Genomic DNA, 12,779 nt, shown 5'->3' on the forward strand with positions numbered 1-12,779 from the left:
GTTTTTCCATCCAAAAGGAAATCATAATCATAATTATTGGTCTAAAAAGGGTGGAAATTGGTGTATCAGATGGGCTGGAGTAAAGAAAATGTTGGAAATTAAAATGAAAAGCTCTTGTTACCCTGGTGTCTGATCTCTTTAACCAGGACAGAATAGGGCAGTCAGCATCCCCTATTTTCTCTCAATTCCTACACTGACCCTTTTTTCTTGGCTTGTCTGTCTAGGATTATGCAAGGAGGAAGCACCACAGAAGTCAGGTCTGGGCAGTCAGGAGCCAGGAGAGAAGCTGTAATGACTTCAGCAGTACTGGTGGACCTACGAGATGAGGTAACCTGCCCCATCTGCCTGGAGCTCCTGACAGAACCCCTGAGCATAGACTGTGGCCACAGCTTCTGCCAAGCCTGCATCACAGAGAACAGCGAGGAGTCAGTGATTGGCCAAGAAGGGGAAAGCAGCTGTCCTGTGTGCCAGACCAGCTACCAGCCTGAGAATCTGCGGCCTAATCGGCATCTGGCCAACATAGTAGAGAGGCTCAGAGAGGTGGTGTTGGGCCCAGGGAAGCAGCTGAATGTGATTCTCTGTGCACACCATGGAGAGAAACTCCAGCTCTTCTGTAAAGAGGATGGGAAGCTCATTTGCTGGCTCTGCGAACGGTCTCAGGAGCACCGTGGTCACCACACGTTCCTCATGGAGGAGGTTGCCCAGGAGTACCAGGTGGGGGTCCAGGATGGAGGAGGAATGGGACTCTTGTCAGGAGATTTTAACTTTTCATCATGCTCTGATTTAATTTCTTCATAGTCCTCCCATTTACCTGGAGGATGAACCTAGATAATGCCCTCCTGATCCAGAGTAGAGACTCTATGTCTTATTTCCTACACAAGATTGAATAGAAGGTCAACTCACTATATAACAGCAGCACCGTTGCAGGTGTGACAACCACAAACCTCTTCAGACATTGTCATATATCCCTAAGGAGGACATTGTTCTCTGCAGTTGAAAACCATTGTTTATTAGGTACCCATTGTCTCCGATTCTGATGCTGGGTTGAAAGTTTGGTGCTTTTACCCAGCTTAGTCACAAGCCAATGAATGCCAAACTCAAGTCCTCTTTTTTTTTTTTAATATCTTATTTTTTATGATTTGCAGGTTGTATTGAATAAAGTTCTTTTTTTGTTTGTCTGTTTTTAAAGATGGCCGGTAAGGGGATCTTAACCCCTGACTTGGTGTTGTCAGCACCACGCTCTCCCAAGTGAGCTAACCGGCCATCCCTATATAGGGATCTGAACCCTTGGCCTTGGTGTTATCAGCACTGCATTCTCCCAAGTGAGCCACGGGTCGGCCCCTAAATAAAGTTCTCTGTGCCTTGAATTTCAGAGAATCTGGAGTCATTTCTCCTAAGAGACCAATTTGTTTTTGATTTTTATTGATTTCTGAATTGTGTCCAACATAAAGTAATAAATAAACTAGAGATTCAAAACAGCAGTTTGCAAAAACACTGCAGAGAGTACTTGGGAATGTCGTCCTTACTGCTCCCACTACTGAGCAATTCACAAATGTTCATGTTCTCCATAGAGAATATAAAATAAGATTGATATTGTAAGGCACAAAACCGAAACAGAATATGACCAAATGTACAAAATCATTTTGCTTTTACTTAATGTAACAGATTTATTTAAAGTTCTTAGCACCATGGTAGAACAAGTTACACTTAAAATTAGAGGAATAAAAAAATCCCACTATTTTGATGAAAATTACAACTTTTGAGAGAGATGTTTTCACATGGCTTCTGGAAAATTTTCAAAGTAGGCTTCTGAGGTCTGATACCCTGAGAGTGAGTAGACTGAAAAAAACCTGCTGGCCTACTTCCTGTGGTACTGAATACAAACAATCTTTACATTTCTTTTGGTTCTTTGACTTAATTGGGTCTTTGCGTCTTTGACTTAAATGGGTAGACGATTTTGCCAGAAATAGATCTACACTAATACAGGTTAAGAACAGAATACTTCCATACCTGTTGGTATAAAATAGCATCATAGAAATCTTACAAAGTAAATCTCCAAACAGCCAATTCTGTGTCACAAAGTAAAAATTCCTGAAGAGTAAAGTAAAAACAAACAGCAAGTCTGGCATTCCCAAGTTAATCATGTACATCGTAGGTTCACTTTGCACTCTGAGGGTGCAGATGAAAATGTATACGGCAACACAAGTGGATATTAACTCAGGCACAAACATCATGCTGAACATGCACCCATACAAAGTGCGCTTACAGGAGTCATTGGAGCACTGGGAGCTGTTAATGCTTACCATCATAAAGGCACATCCAGTTTACTGAGTGGAAGTCCTTTTGTAAGCTGCAACCTCCTTTGGTATTCAGATTGTGAACACTGTAATCTCTTAATTTATTTGCAAAATTATTTAGATCTTTGGAGATTTTATAAATACTTTCTCTTTCTCAGAAATCTCCAAAAGAAACATGAAATTTGTTGCTGTAAAGTTTCCACTTGGTTCTTCAACAGAAAAATATTATCATTTTCTAGTCTTCAGAAAATCCATGAATCCAGGGCTTAGTTAACTGGTGAGCAACCTTTAAAAAATGCAGTCAATGAAGCCAACTCATAGGATTACAGATTTAAAGAAAAACTTTGTTCCCATCTGGGAACAAAGCTACGCATCTTTTAAATTTGTATGTCTGTAGTCAAGATGAATATTCCAAAATTAAAGTTTCTTTACACTCTGGAATATCTAGTTATCAGTCTGATTTGCATTTTAATGCAGCGTTTCAGACACTTAAACATTTCCAGTTTGTCCTGTTTTACTTCTTTTAAATGAAATTTTCCTTTTTGGCATTCCTGCAGTGGATTCTAGATGGTGGTAAGCAGAAGAGTCTGTTAAAGGTTCCAAAGTAAATTGCTAATTGTGTTAGCTTTGCCGAATTGAGTCCTTTTCCTCAGTTGCCAGCTGTATTGTGAGATGGGCTTTCTCTTCAAACTTAAGTTCTTAGAGTTTGTTTATGTACTTACCAGCCCTTTGCTTCCACTCTCTTCTCTATGGCAGAATCATGTAACATGTTCCAGGAATAGATACTTGAACAGGTCACTGGGGGCTGGGCTCTGGTCTGTGCGCATGTAGGTTGGCAGGGTCCAAGGCATCAAGCCTAGAGAGATTTGATGGAGGATCTTGGACTGAGGTTGAAACATGAGCAGCTGTTTTTTATACAGAATGAATAGTGTGAATATGAAGTTGAGGAATGATGTACCTTGTGATGTTCTGGAACCTTCAGGCTGTCCCTTATTTTTTGTTTGCCTCCTTATTTTCCTCTTGCCCTGTTTTTGCTGGCGGAATAATTATTTATTTATTTGGGGGTCCTAGGATTAGGGTCATGGGGGAGTTACTTTCCAACTATTAGAGCTTTTCCTCATTCACTGTTTCCTATTTCATGTCTTTATTTTATTCTTCTTGCATTTTTGTCCTCCTCTTTGATGTTAGGTGATCCTAATACTTCCTTCATTACCCCTTCATTCTAGCTCCTCCACAGACTCATTTTTCCTTAAATGCAAAGGAATCATCAATTCTGGGGGGAGAGGGGGGAGAGCGGCTGACTGGTATGGAATCATACATTTATGTTTCCAGTGCAGGCATTCCCACACTCATTAGTATGACAACCCAAAGGACATGTTAACTTGATTGTTACTACCGGTCAGTTCTCTAGAATTCTCCCATTGCAGATATATTCCTTCTTCTTTTTTCCATATCTGTGTGACATTGTTGCCCATTAAATTTTTTTTTTTTTTTTTTTTTTTTGTTTTCTGTGTCCGGCAACGGATCGCAACCCTCAGTGTCGCCCCCGCACCGGACCGGGACCGGCAACGGGACCGCAACCCTCGGCGTTGCCCCCGCGCCTCGCTCAGCCAGTGAGCGGGAACCGGTCTGTATGTGGGATCCGAACCCTCGGCGGGAGCGCTGCCGCACTTCCCAAGCGGTGCACTAGCGCAGTGCGCCACCGGGCCGGCCCCTGTTGCCCATTAAATTTTGATAGCCAAGATATAAGCTTCAAAATGTGAACAATTAGAATAAAGCCAGCGTAAGAGAAATAGCCATGAAGTGGCACACTGATTTTGTTGTTTGTTCCTCAGTACAGCTTTGATTGAAGATTGATATAATCCTGGATGTTTGGTGTAAATTGACACATCCAACATGTCTATCACTTTCTATGTCCAAACCAGTTTGAGTTCTGTTCCTGTGAAATGCAACCAAAATTAGCCCCAATACGCACAGAAAATAGTTCTTTTTTTTTTTTTTTTTTTTTTTTTTTTTTTTTTTTTTTTTTTTTTTTTTTTTTTTTTTTTTTTTTTTACCAGTAAGGGGATCACAACCCTCAGCACGGTCTGCACCATGCTCACCCAGTGAGTGCACCGGCCATCCCTATATAGGATCCAAACCCAAGGCCTTGGGGCTACCAGCGCTGCACTCTCCCGAGTGAGCCACGGGGCCAGCCCAGGAAATAGTTATTTCTGTGATACATAGATCAAACCTTTGGCCTTTTCTTCAGGGTCATTGAGATGTAAAGAGCAGAAGTTACAGAGAATTCTACTGAAATAAAACAGGCAGCAGTGGTGATGAAGGTGAACAGCAGGTAAAAGAAGCTAAGGGTGTGAAATGGACTTGCTTGGTCAAAGATGGGATGTCAGGATGGTAGTTTTTATGTAGCATTTTGTTTAAATTCGGCAACTAGGTGGATGCTAGTAGCATTCGGAAGGATGGAAGGTAAGAGACAGAATGGCTGAGGAATAAGAATAGTGGTTTTTTAAACATCTTGAGTTTGAGGTGCCTGTGGCTCATTTTGGGGTGTATATATTAATCTGGATCATTAGCGAGAGAGATCTGAGCAGAAGTACAGATTGGGTATCACTCACGTGTGTGTGTTGAAATCAAGGGACTGAATGAAGTCAGTGAAAGCAAGGTAGAAGAGGGGGTAAGGTTTGAGAAAGAACCACATTCGCCCATGAGCTTGTATCTTCAGCCACCAGAATAGAATGTAAGCTTATCAAAGATGGAAGTTATGACTTTTTTATATGAGATTCTCTAGGGCCAGGTTCAATGCCTAGCGAGTAATAGATGATCCACATGTATAATACACACATAGGCTGTTTTCAAAATGAAGATACTAATCAATCAGTTGAGTCATTTCCTGGTATCTTCACATGGGTTCTCAGGGACAGTCTGCCATGACTTTTATCTCTACTTTGTGGCCTCCACATTGGGACTGTCTTTATTCCTGTCGTATTATGGGGTAGTGGAGATGGATGAGGGATGTGGATGAGCACACGGCTCATTACATCTGGATTTAACCTGTCTTTTTTCTTTCCAGGATGTGAGTGATGTCACAAAAAGGTATGTGTAGGAAAACATGAGGGGGTTCCCTTGGATTGACAAGCAGTTGCTGTACCCATAGGGTTATCCCAGGGTCAGTGGGAAAGGGAAAAAAATCACAGGGCAGGGAGGATTCAAGACTGGTGATTTGAATTGCTCATCACAGAATTTTGGGGTCCCAAAATAAAGGGAATGGATTGGATTCTATGGTAGGAGAATTTGGGTGATGGGAGATCACATATTAGGGGCAACACTGTCATTAACAATAAAGGGTTGTAGTGTCAGTGACTACCCTGGTATCCTGTCATGTGACTAATTTTCCACAAATCTCTTAACTGTATTCAGCCCTGATTCTCACAGTTTATAGGGACATCAGAATATGCAGAGATTTTCTTTGCTCATGCATTTTATCAGGGTGGAATTCCTGTCTACATTGTTTCCCAAGGTCCAAAAATTTGCTCTTAAAACATCTGCCTTAAATTTCCTTTTCTCCCCTGGCTTTGGAACAGTCCGGGCCTTGCTACCTAGTTCTCCTTGGATTTCCGTTTGTCTCAATTCCAGTAAAAATGTAGACCTGAGATATTGAGAACAGTGGTTTTGGACCTGGAACAAAACATCTTTTCTTCTCTATCACATACTCTAGAATCTCATCCACCAAGGTGACATCTAAAGTTGCCCTCACACCTGGTACCTTCGAGCTCCTCACAGGCACGTGAAACATGGAACCTGTTGTCCCTTCTGAAGTCTTCACTCTCCATTTGGAGGTGAGGATGTCTCCTTTTTCCAGCTGGTATAACATTCTGAGGGACAGTGAATTCTAAGATGCTGTTCTGAAGACCTTCTTCACTGGCCTTCTGGCAGACCCCAGGACCTGAGCTCACAGACTTTTCCAAAGGACGCCCTTCACTAGATACCCTCAGAGGCCCGGCATCAGGTTCCTGGTGTTCTGCCTGTCAACCCAGACATCTCTAGCCCCTTGAGGGAGACTCTCAGATGTGGCATTTTAAATACTTCGTATCTTTTTTAGAAATAGCCCAGCCATTATTTTATTTATTTTCATACTATCTAGGGAATAGAGAAAGGAAGGTTATTGCATTTTGTGAAAACAACAACAGAAAAAACAAACTGAGGCTATCAGAAGCTGAATCTTAAAGTTTACACAGATGATAAGCTAGTTTCTAGTCCAGGTTTCTAGCTCCAGTGCTAAAGCTCTCTGCAGAACGATGCTAAGTTTCTTCAGGAAAGATTGTAGAAGTTCCTTGATGGGCCTGGGGCGTTAGGGGTACTGAGGGGATGGAGGAAGCCCAGTCAGCAGTGTGGGGCTCATAAGGTCTGTCCTCTCTAGGAGTGAGTTCTGGACCCTGAAGAAACCAGAATCTCTCCCCACCAAGCTGAAAAGTAGGTTTCGTGCCCCAGATCTGAAAAAGATGCTGCGAGTATTCAGAGGTGAGGAGATTCAAGGGAAAGAGTTGGATGTGAAAATACCATCATGGTAAGAAATAATAGGATAGAGGGTGTAGTTGGTATTTGAGAATAGAGGTGAAGAGGGAAGTCACAGAGGGAGGGACATTGTATGCTGTAGAAGATGCAATTCGTATTTAAGGGGAGGTGAAATGACCAGTTCACATCCTCACCCAATTCCCCACCATTCCCCTCAGTCTGGTAAGGGGAGATGTATCAGACACGAGACCACTGGTTCCATTCAACATAATTGACTCTTTGTTATTACAGAGCTGACAGATGTACAGAGCTACTGGGGTAAGTAGAAACCATGGTCATCTTACGCTGACATGTTCTGATCCCCTTTAACAGGCTCCTCCCCAAACATGCCCCCCTCCACATGGTCTGAGGTGTTGTACCTCCCCCTAGTCCCCCACCACTTAGCTCCAGTTCCTCCCAACCCCTTCCTGTGTTTGCTCTTCTCTGTGTCACAAGACCCTTGCTCCCATTCTCATCTGCTGATGTTGTCCCTTTTCCTACAGTGGACGTGACTCTGAATCCACACACAGCTAATTTAAATCTTGTCCTGTCTAAAAACCGGAGACAGGTGAGATTTGTGGGTGCTGGGCTGTCTGGTCCTTCCTGTCTGGAAGAGCATTATGACTGTAGTGTTCTGGGCTCCCAGCACTTCTCCTCAGGAAAACATTACTGGGAGGTTGACGTGGCCAAGAAGACTGCCTGGATCCTGGGTGTATGCAGCAATTCAGTGGGACCTCCATTTTCATTCAGCCAGCATGCCAACAGTCACTATGTTTCCTCCAGATATCAGCCTCAGAGTGGATACTGGGTGATTGGGTTACAGCACAAACATGAGTACAGAGCCTATGAGGACTGCTCCACCTCCCTGCTCCTCTCTATGACAGTGCCCCCTCGCCGTGTCGGGGTTTTCATAGACTATGAGGCTGGCACCGTCTCCTTTTACAATGTCACAAACCATGGCTTCCCCATCTACACTTTTTCTAAATATTACTTTCCCACGTCCCTTTGTCCATATTTTAATACTTGCAACTGTGTAGTTCCAATGACCCTGCGTCGCCCGAGCCCTTGAACATTCTGCTGTCCCTGCCCATTTCTGAACAGCACCCTCCACCCTGAGGCTGTTCACACATGATACTCTTTTCTGATTTTCTGTATTCTGTGTTTTTATTCCTGTCCTTTTAAACATTTACTCACTACTAGGATGCACCCCATGGTGATAGTGAACATCCTTGAATAATTACAGATCTTGAGGTGCATAGAAGGAGCGTTCAACATTTTACCATTAGACATGGTATTCGATGGGGATGTTTTAGTTGATTCACAAGATGAGATTTAAGGGATTCTCTTTTAATAATTTGGTATGAGTTGTTGCACTGAATGAAAAAAAAGGAATTCAACAGATATTCTGTAATTATTGGGATGATCATGTGTCATTTTTATTCTGTTACTGTGGCCACGTGCATTGATTTATTTCAATTACTAAATCTACCACAAATTTCTGAAATAAACCATTATTATTATAGGCAATACTGGATTTGTTTTTGATAATACATTATTTAGATTTTGTTTTCATCTGTCTTTATGAAAGAAATTGACCTGTAATTTTATATTCTTGTAATGTCTTTGTCAGGTTTTATAAAATGCTATAATGAGCAAAGAAATTGCTGTACTTTTATGTAAGTATATATAAGATTGAGTGCTAAAAACAAACCATTGTAATGTTAATTTCTGGTGACTTTAAATTCAGATTGGGAGAAGAGATTGTAACTTCAGTCTTTACTGTAGCCATCACTACCACCTTCAACCTTCATCTTAAAAATTTAAGGGTAGCAATAGAAAAATAAAAAAGAATATATATTTTCCAAACGAATTAAAGTAAAAAAAGGGGAAAGAGGAAAATGATTAATCCAATACAGATTTTTCTCTCAGAATGGGAGGAAAATGCAAAGAGAAAATATGATTAATACAGTAGTCCTCCCTTATCTGTGGGTGATAGATTCCAAGACCCCCAGTGGATGCCTGAAACCACAGATAGTGATGAACCCTATATATACTGTTTTTTCCTATACATACATATGATAAAGTTTAATTTATACATAAGGCACAATAAGAGATTAACAAAAAATAATAGAACAATTATAACAATATACTATAATAAAAGTTATGTGAATGTGGTAGGTCTCTTTCTCTCTCGCATAAAATACTGTAATTTTGGACCGCAGTTGACTGCAGGTAACTGAAACCTTAGAAAGTGAAACCCACAGATAAGGGGGGATTACTGTATAAAGCACTTTAAGGAGGAGAATGATTTCTTCCACCTTCTCCATATCTCTTTTTATTTTGACAAATGCAGCAGACAACATTTATTCAACACGGTATCAGTTATGATTATATTTAGTTGTGAATTATGGAGACCAAAAAACAGTGTCTTAAAAGAAATGGAAGTCCATTTCCCCCCTCCACTAAATCCAGAGGTTGGCAGTATAGTACTAGTTCTCCACAAAGTCCTCAGGGACCCAGGCTCCATTTATCTGTGATATACCTCCTTTATGCTAAAACACAAACAGCTGGTGAATGAGCTGCTATGACTTTGGTAGAGAGGCACTATATGCTTTTTGAGCCATGTAAAAGAAGTTATGAGGTAGATGTGAGGGTAGAAATGAATATCAAGGAGACCAGAGCTGGCAAGAGCCACCAGGGGACTGCTGAGCACTTCACATGTGGCTAGCCTGAATTGACATGTGCTGTAAGTATAAAATACACATTGGATTTTGAAAACTTGTTGCAAAAAATAACATAAAATACTGCACTAATAACATATATTGCAATGATACTATTTTGAATATATTGGATTAAATAAACTATTATTCATCTCACCTGTTTCATTTTATTTTTTTAATGTAGATACAAGGAAAATTTTAGTTACACAGATGTGCTGTGTTTCCCCAAAAGTTCATGTAGTGGAAACTTGATGCCCATTTTAACAGTGTTAAGAGGGTGGGAAATTCAACTATGTTATTTGAAAGGGGGCCTTTGATTGGATTGTCAGGATTCTGTCTTCATGAATAGATTGATCCTTTCCTGGATTAATGGGTTAATGGTTTAGTGGGTTATGGGTACTGAGAGGTGGCTTTATATGGAGAGAAAATGAAAAAGCTCTTGCCATTCTTGCCATGTGATTAATGATTCATGTTCATGATTCATATTCATATACCATATTCATGATTCATGATTCATACCCTGATCACCACCAAGAAGGTCCTCTCCAGATGTGTTCCCTGGATCATGCACTTCCCAGTTGCCAAAACTAAAATAAATTTTATTTATTTATAAATTACCCCGTTTCAGCTATTTTGTTATAAACAACAGAAAACTAACACATATATGAGTCACGTTGTATTTCTATTGAAAAACTCTGGACTAGAGCCTGTATTGAAACTTCTGTCCCTAGTGTAATATTCCTATTGAACAACTCTGGACTAGAGCCTGCAATGAACTTTCTATCCCTAGTGTAAATGCCTGTGGGCCCAGGGTACAAAGGAGGATTCAAGGTACATGTATTCATTTTTACCAGGACTCCTCTCCCCAAGGAGAAGGTAGTGGCAGAGACGTAAAAGAAGATTTTTTTAAATGTCTAGCTGTATGAAGTCATGTACAATGAAGTTTCAAAAGAAGGAAAACTCAGATTTTGTTGGAGACATAGTGGTCTCTTACAAAGGATACTAAAAGAAGTGTTCAGACCCTACACAACTCCTCATTCTCATTATAGAGAACTCAGGATCTCAGCTTTTTTTCTGGAACTGCGTTTATTCCACCTCATAGCTTAAAATTCATAGAAGAGTATTATTGTCACCAGAGTTCTAGGCAAGTGTATTGTCATCCTAATATTTCCCAATAAGTGAGTACTTGTTAGAGCTGGAATTTAAATTTGATTCTAACTTAAAAGGAAAGATTTCTGTTGTTGGGAACATTTTTTAAACATCTTTATTATGATATAATTGACATACGATAAATTTCACCCATTTAAACTGTATATTTTGATAAGTTTTGACTTGCAAAAGCATCATCACCATCAAGACAGTAAAAATACCCACTATTCTCAAAAGTTTCCCCCGCCCCTTTGTAATCCCTCTCTTTTTTCCCTCCCCACCCCACTGCTACCCTCTAGCAAACTAGCAAACACTGTTCTGCTTTTTGTCACTATAGTTTGCATTTCCTAGAGTTATATATGTATGGAATTATATAGTATTGTCTGGTCTCTAATTCACCAAGTAAGTTGCTTCTGTCAAGAGTTAATTCCTTTTTTATTGCCATATAGGAGTCCATTGTAGGGATATACTACAATTTATCCATCCACCTGTTTTATAAATGTGGGTTTATTTCCAGTTTTTGGCTGTTAAAAATGTAACTTGTGAATATTTTTTTGTAAACGTCTTTCAATAAACACATACTTTCATTTCTTGAGTAAATACCTAAGAGTGAAGTATCTGGCTTTATGACAGATGTATGGTTATTTTTAAAACTGCCAAACTATTTTCTAAAGTGATTGTACCATTTTACATCTGTCTCATCAGTGTCTGAGACTTCAGTAGCTCTACATCCTTTCTATGACTTAGTTTGATTTGTCTTTAATTTTAGGCATTTCAATAGATGTGTAGTGGAGTTTCTCACTGTCACTTTAATTTGCATTTATTTACTGCCTTGGGATGTTGAGCACCTTTTCATGTGCTTTTTGCCATCTGCATATTTTCTTTGGTGAAGTGTCTCTTCAAACCTTTTTGTTTGCTTTTTAATTGGGTTGCTTATTTTATTGTTATTGAGTTTTGAAGGGTATATATATATATATATATATATTCATTAATTAGAAGAAAATAATTTTAAAAACCTTATAATATTGAGTGTGGTGATGATAGCCTGCAAAGAAGTAATACCAAGTTGATCAACAATTTGTCTACATAAAATTAATACACATATATATATATATATATATATATATATAGTATATGTATGTATGTATGTATGTATATGTATATACACACACTTTTGATACAATTTGCAAATATCCCTTTTAGTATGTAGCTTGTCTTTTCATTCTCTTAGTGTCTTTCAAAGAGCAGAAGTTCTTAATTTTGATGACTTTCAACTTGGCATTTGTTTTTTGTTTGTTTTTTTAATGGATTGGACTTTTGATGTTTTATCTAAGAATATTTTCTAATCCAAGACCAAAAAGAATTTCTTAGTTTTCTTCTAGGAGTTTTATAATTTGGGCTTTACATTAAGTCTGTGATTCACTTTGAGTTAATTTTTGCAAATAGTGAAAAGTGTAGATCAAAATTCATCTCTTTGTATGTATAGATCCAATTGTTCTAGCACCATTTGTTCAAAGACTTCTTTCTTCACTGAATTGGCTTTGCATCTTTATCATATCTCAAGTGATCATATATGTGTGGGTCTATTTTTAGACTCTTTCCTGTCCCATTGATCTATTTGCCTATCTTGGCACCAATATCCTAAATGTTGATTAATGTAGCTTTATAATAAATCTTGGAATCAGGTAGTACAAGTTTTCCAACTTTTTCTTTTTCAGATTTGCTTTGTCTGTTCTAGGCTTTGCATTCACATGTAAATTAGGATTAGTTTGTCAATTTTTAAATTAGTTTCTTCTGTAATTTTGATTAGGCTTGCATTGAATCTATAGATTAATTTAGGCGAGAACTGACATTTTAGCAATACTGAATTTTTTGATCCATAAACTGTATTTTTCTATTTGTGTTTTTTTGCTTTCTCCTTCAGCAATGTTTTGTGCTTTTCAGTGTATGGATCTTGTACATTTTGTCATATTTATCCCTATTTCATGTTTCAATTCTATTTTAAATCATATTTTTCAATTTCAAATTATTCATTGCAAACTTAAGTTTGTATACTGATCTT

At 39.0% G+C, this 12,779-nt stretch overlaps 1 protein-coding gene across 1 annotated transcript; it reads left to right on the forward strand.

The window, feature by feature from the left end:
• The first annotated feature begins 228 nt into the window (after positions 1 to 228).
• TRIM6 (tripartite motif containing 6) lies at positions 229 to 8,375 on the forward strand. Its single transcript, XM_008590474.1, has 5 exons — positions 229 to 720; positions 5,368 to 5,390; positions 6,715 to 6,815; positions 7,101 to 7,127; positions 7,352 to 8,375. Exons 1-5 carry the CDS (start codon positions 229 to 231, stop codon positions 7,915 to 7,917), a joined length of 1,209 nt encoding a protein of 402 aa, XP_008588696.1. The 3' UTR covers positions 7,918 to 8,375.
• Positions 8,376 to 12,779: the final 4,404 nt, after the last annotated feature.

Source organism: Galeopterus variegatus, unplaced genomic scaffold (genome assembly GCF_000696425.1).
Source record: "Galeopterus variegatus unplaced genomic scaffold, G_variegatus-3.0.2 Scaffold6130, whole genome shotgun sequence".
NCBI lineage: Eukaryota > Metazoa > Chordata > Mammalia > Dermoptera > Cynocephalidae > Galeopterus > Galeopterus variegatus.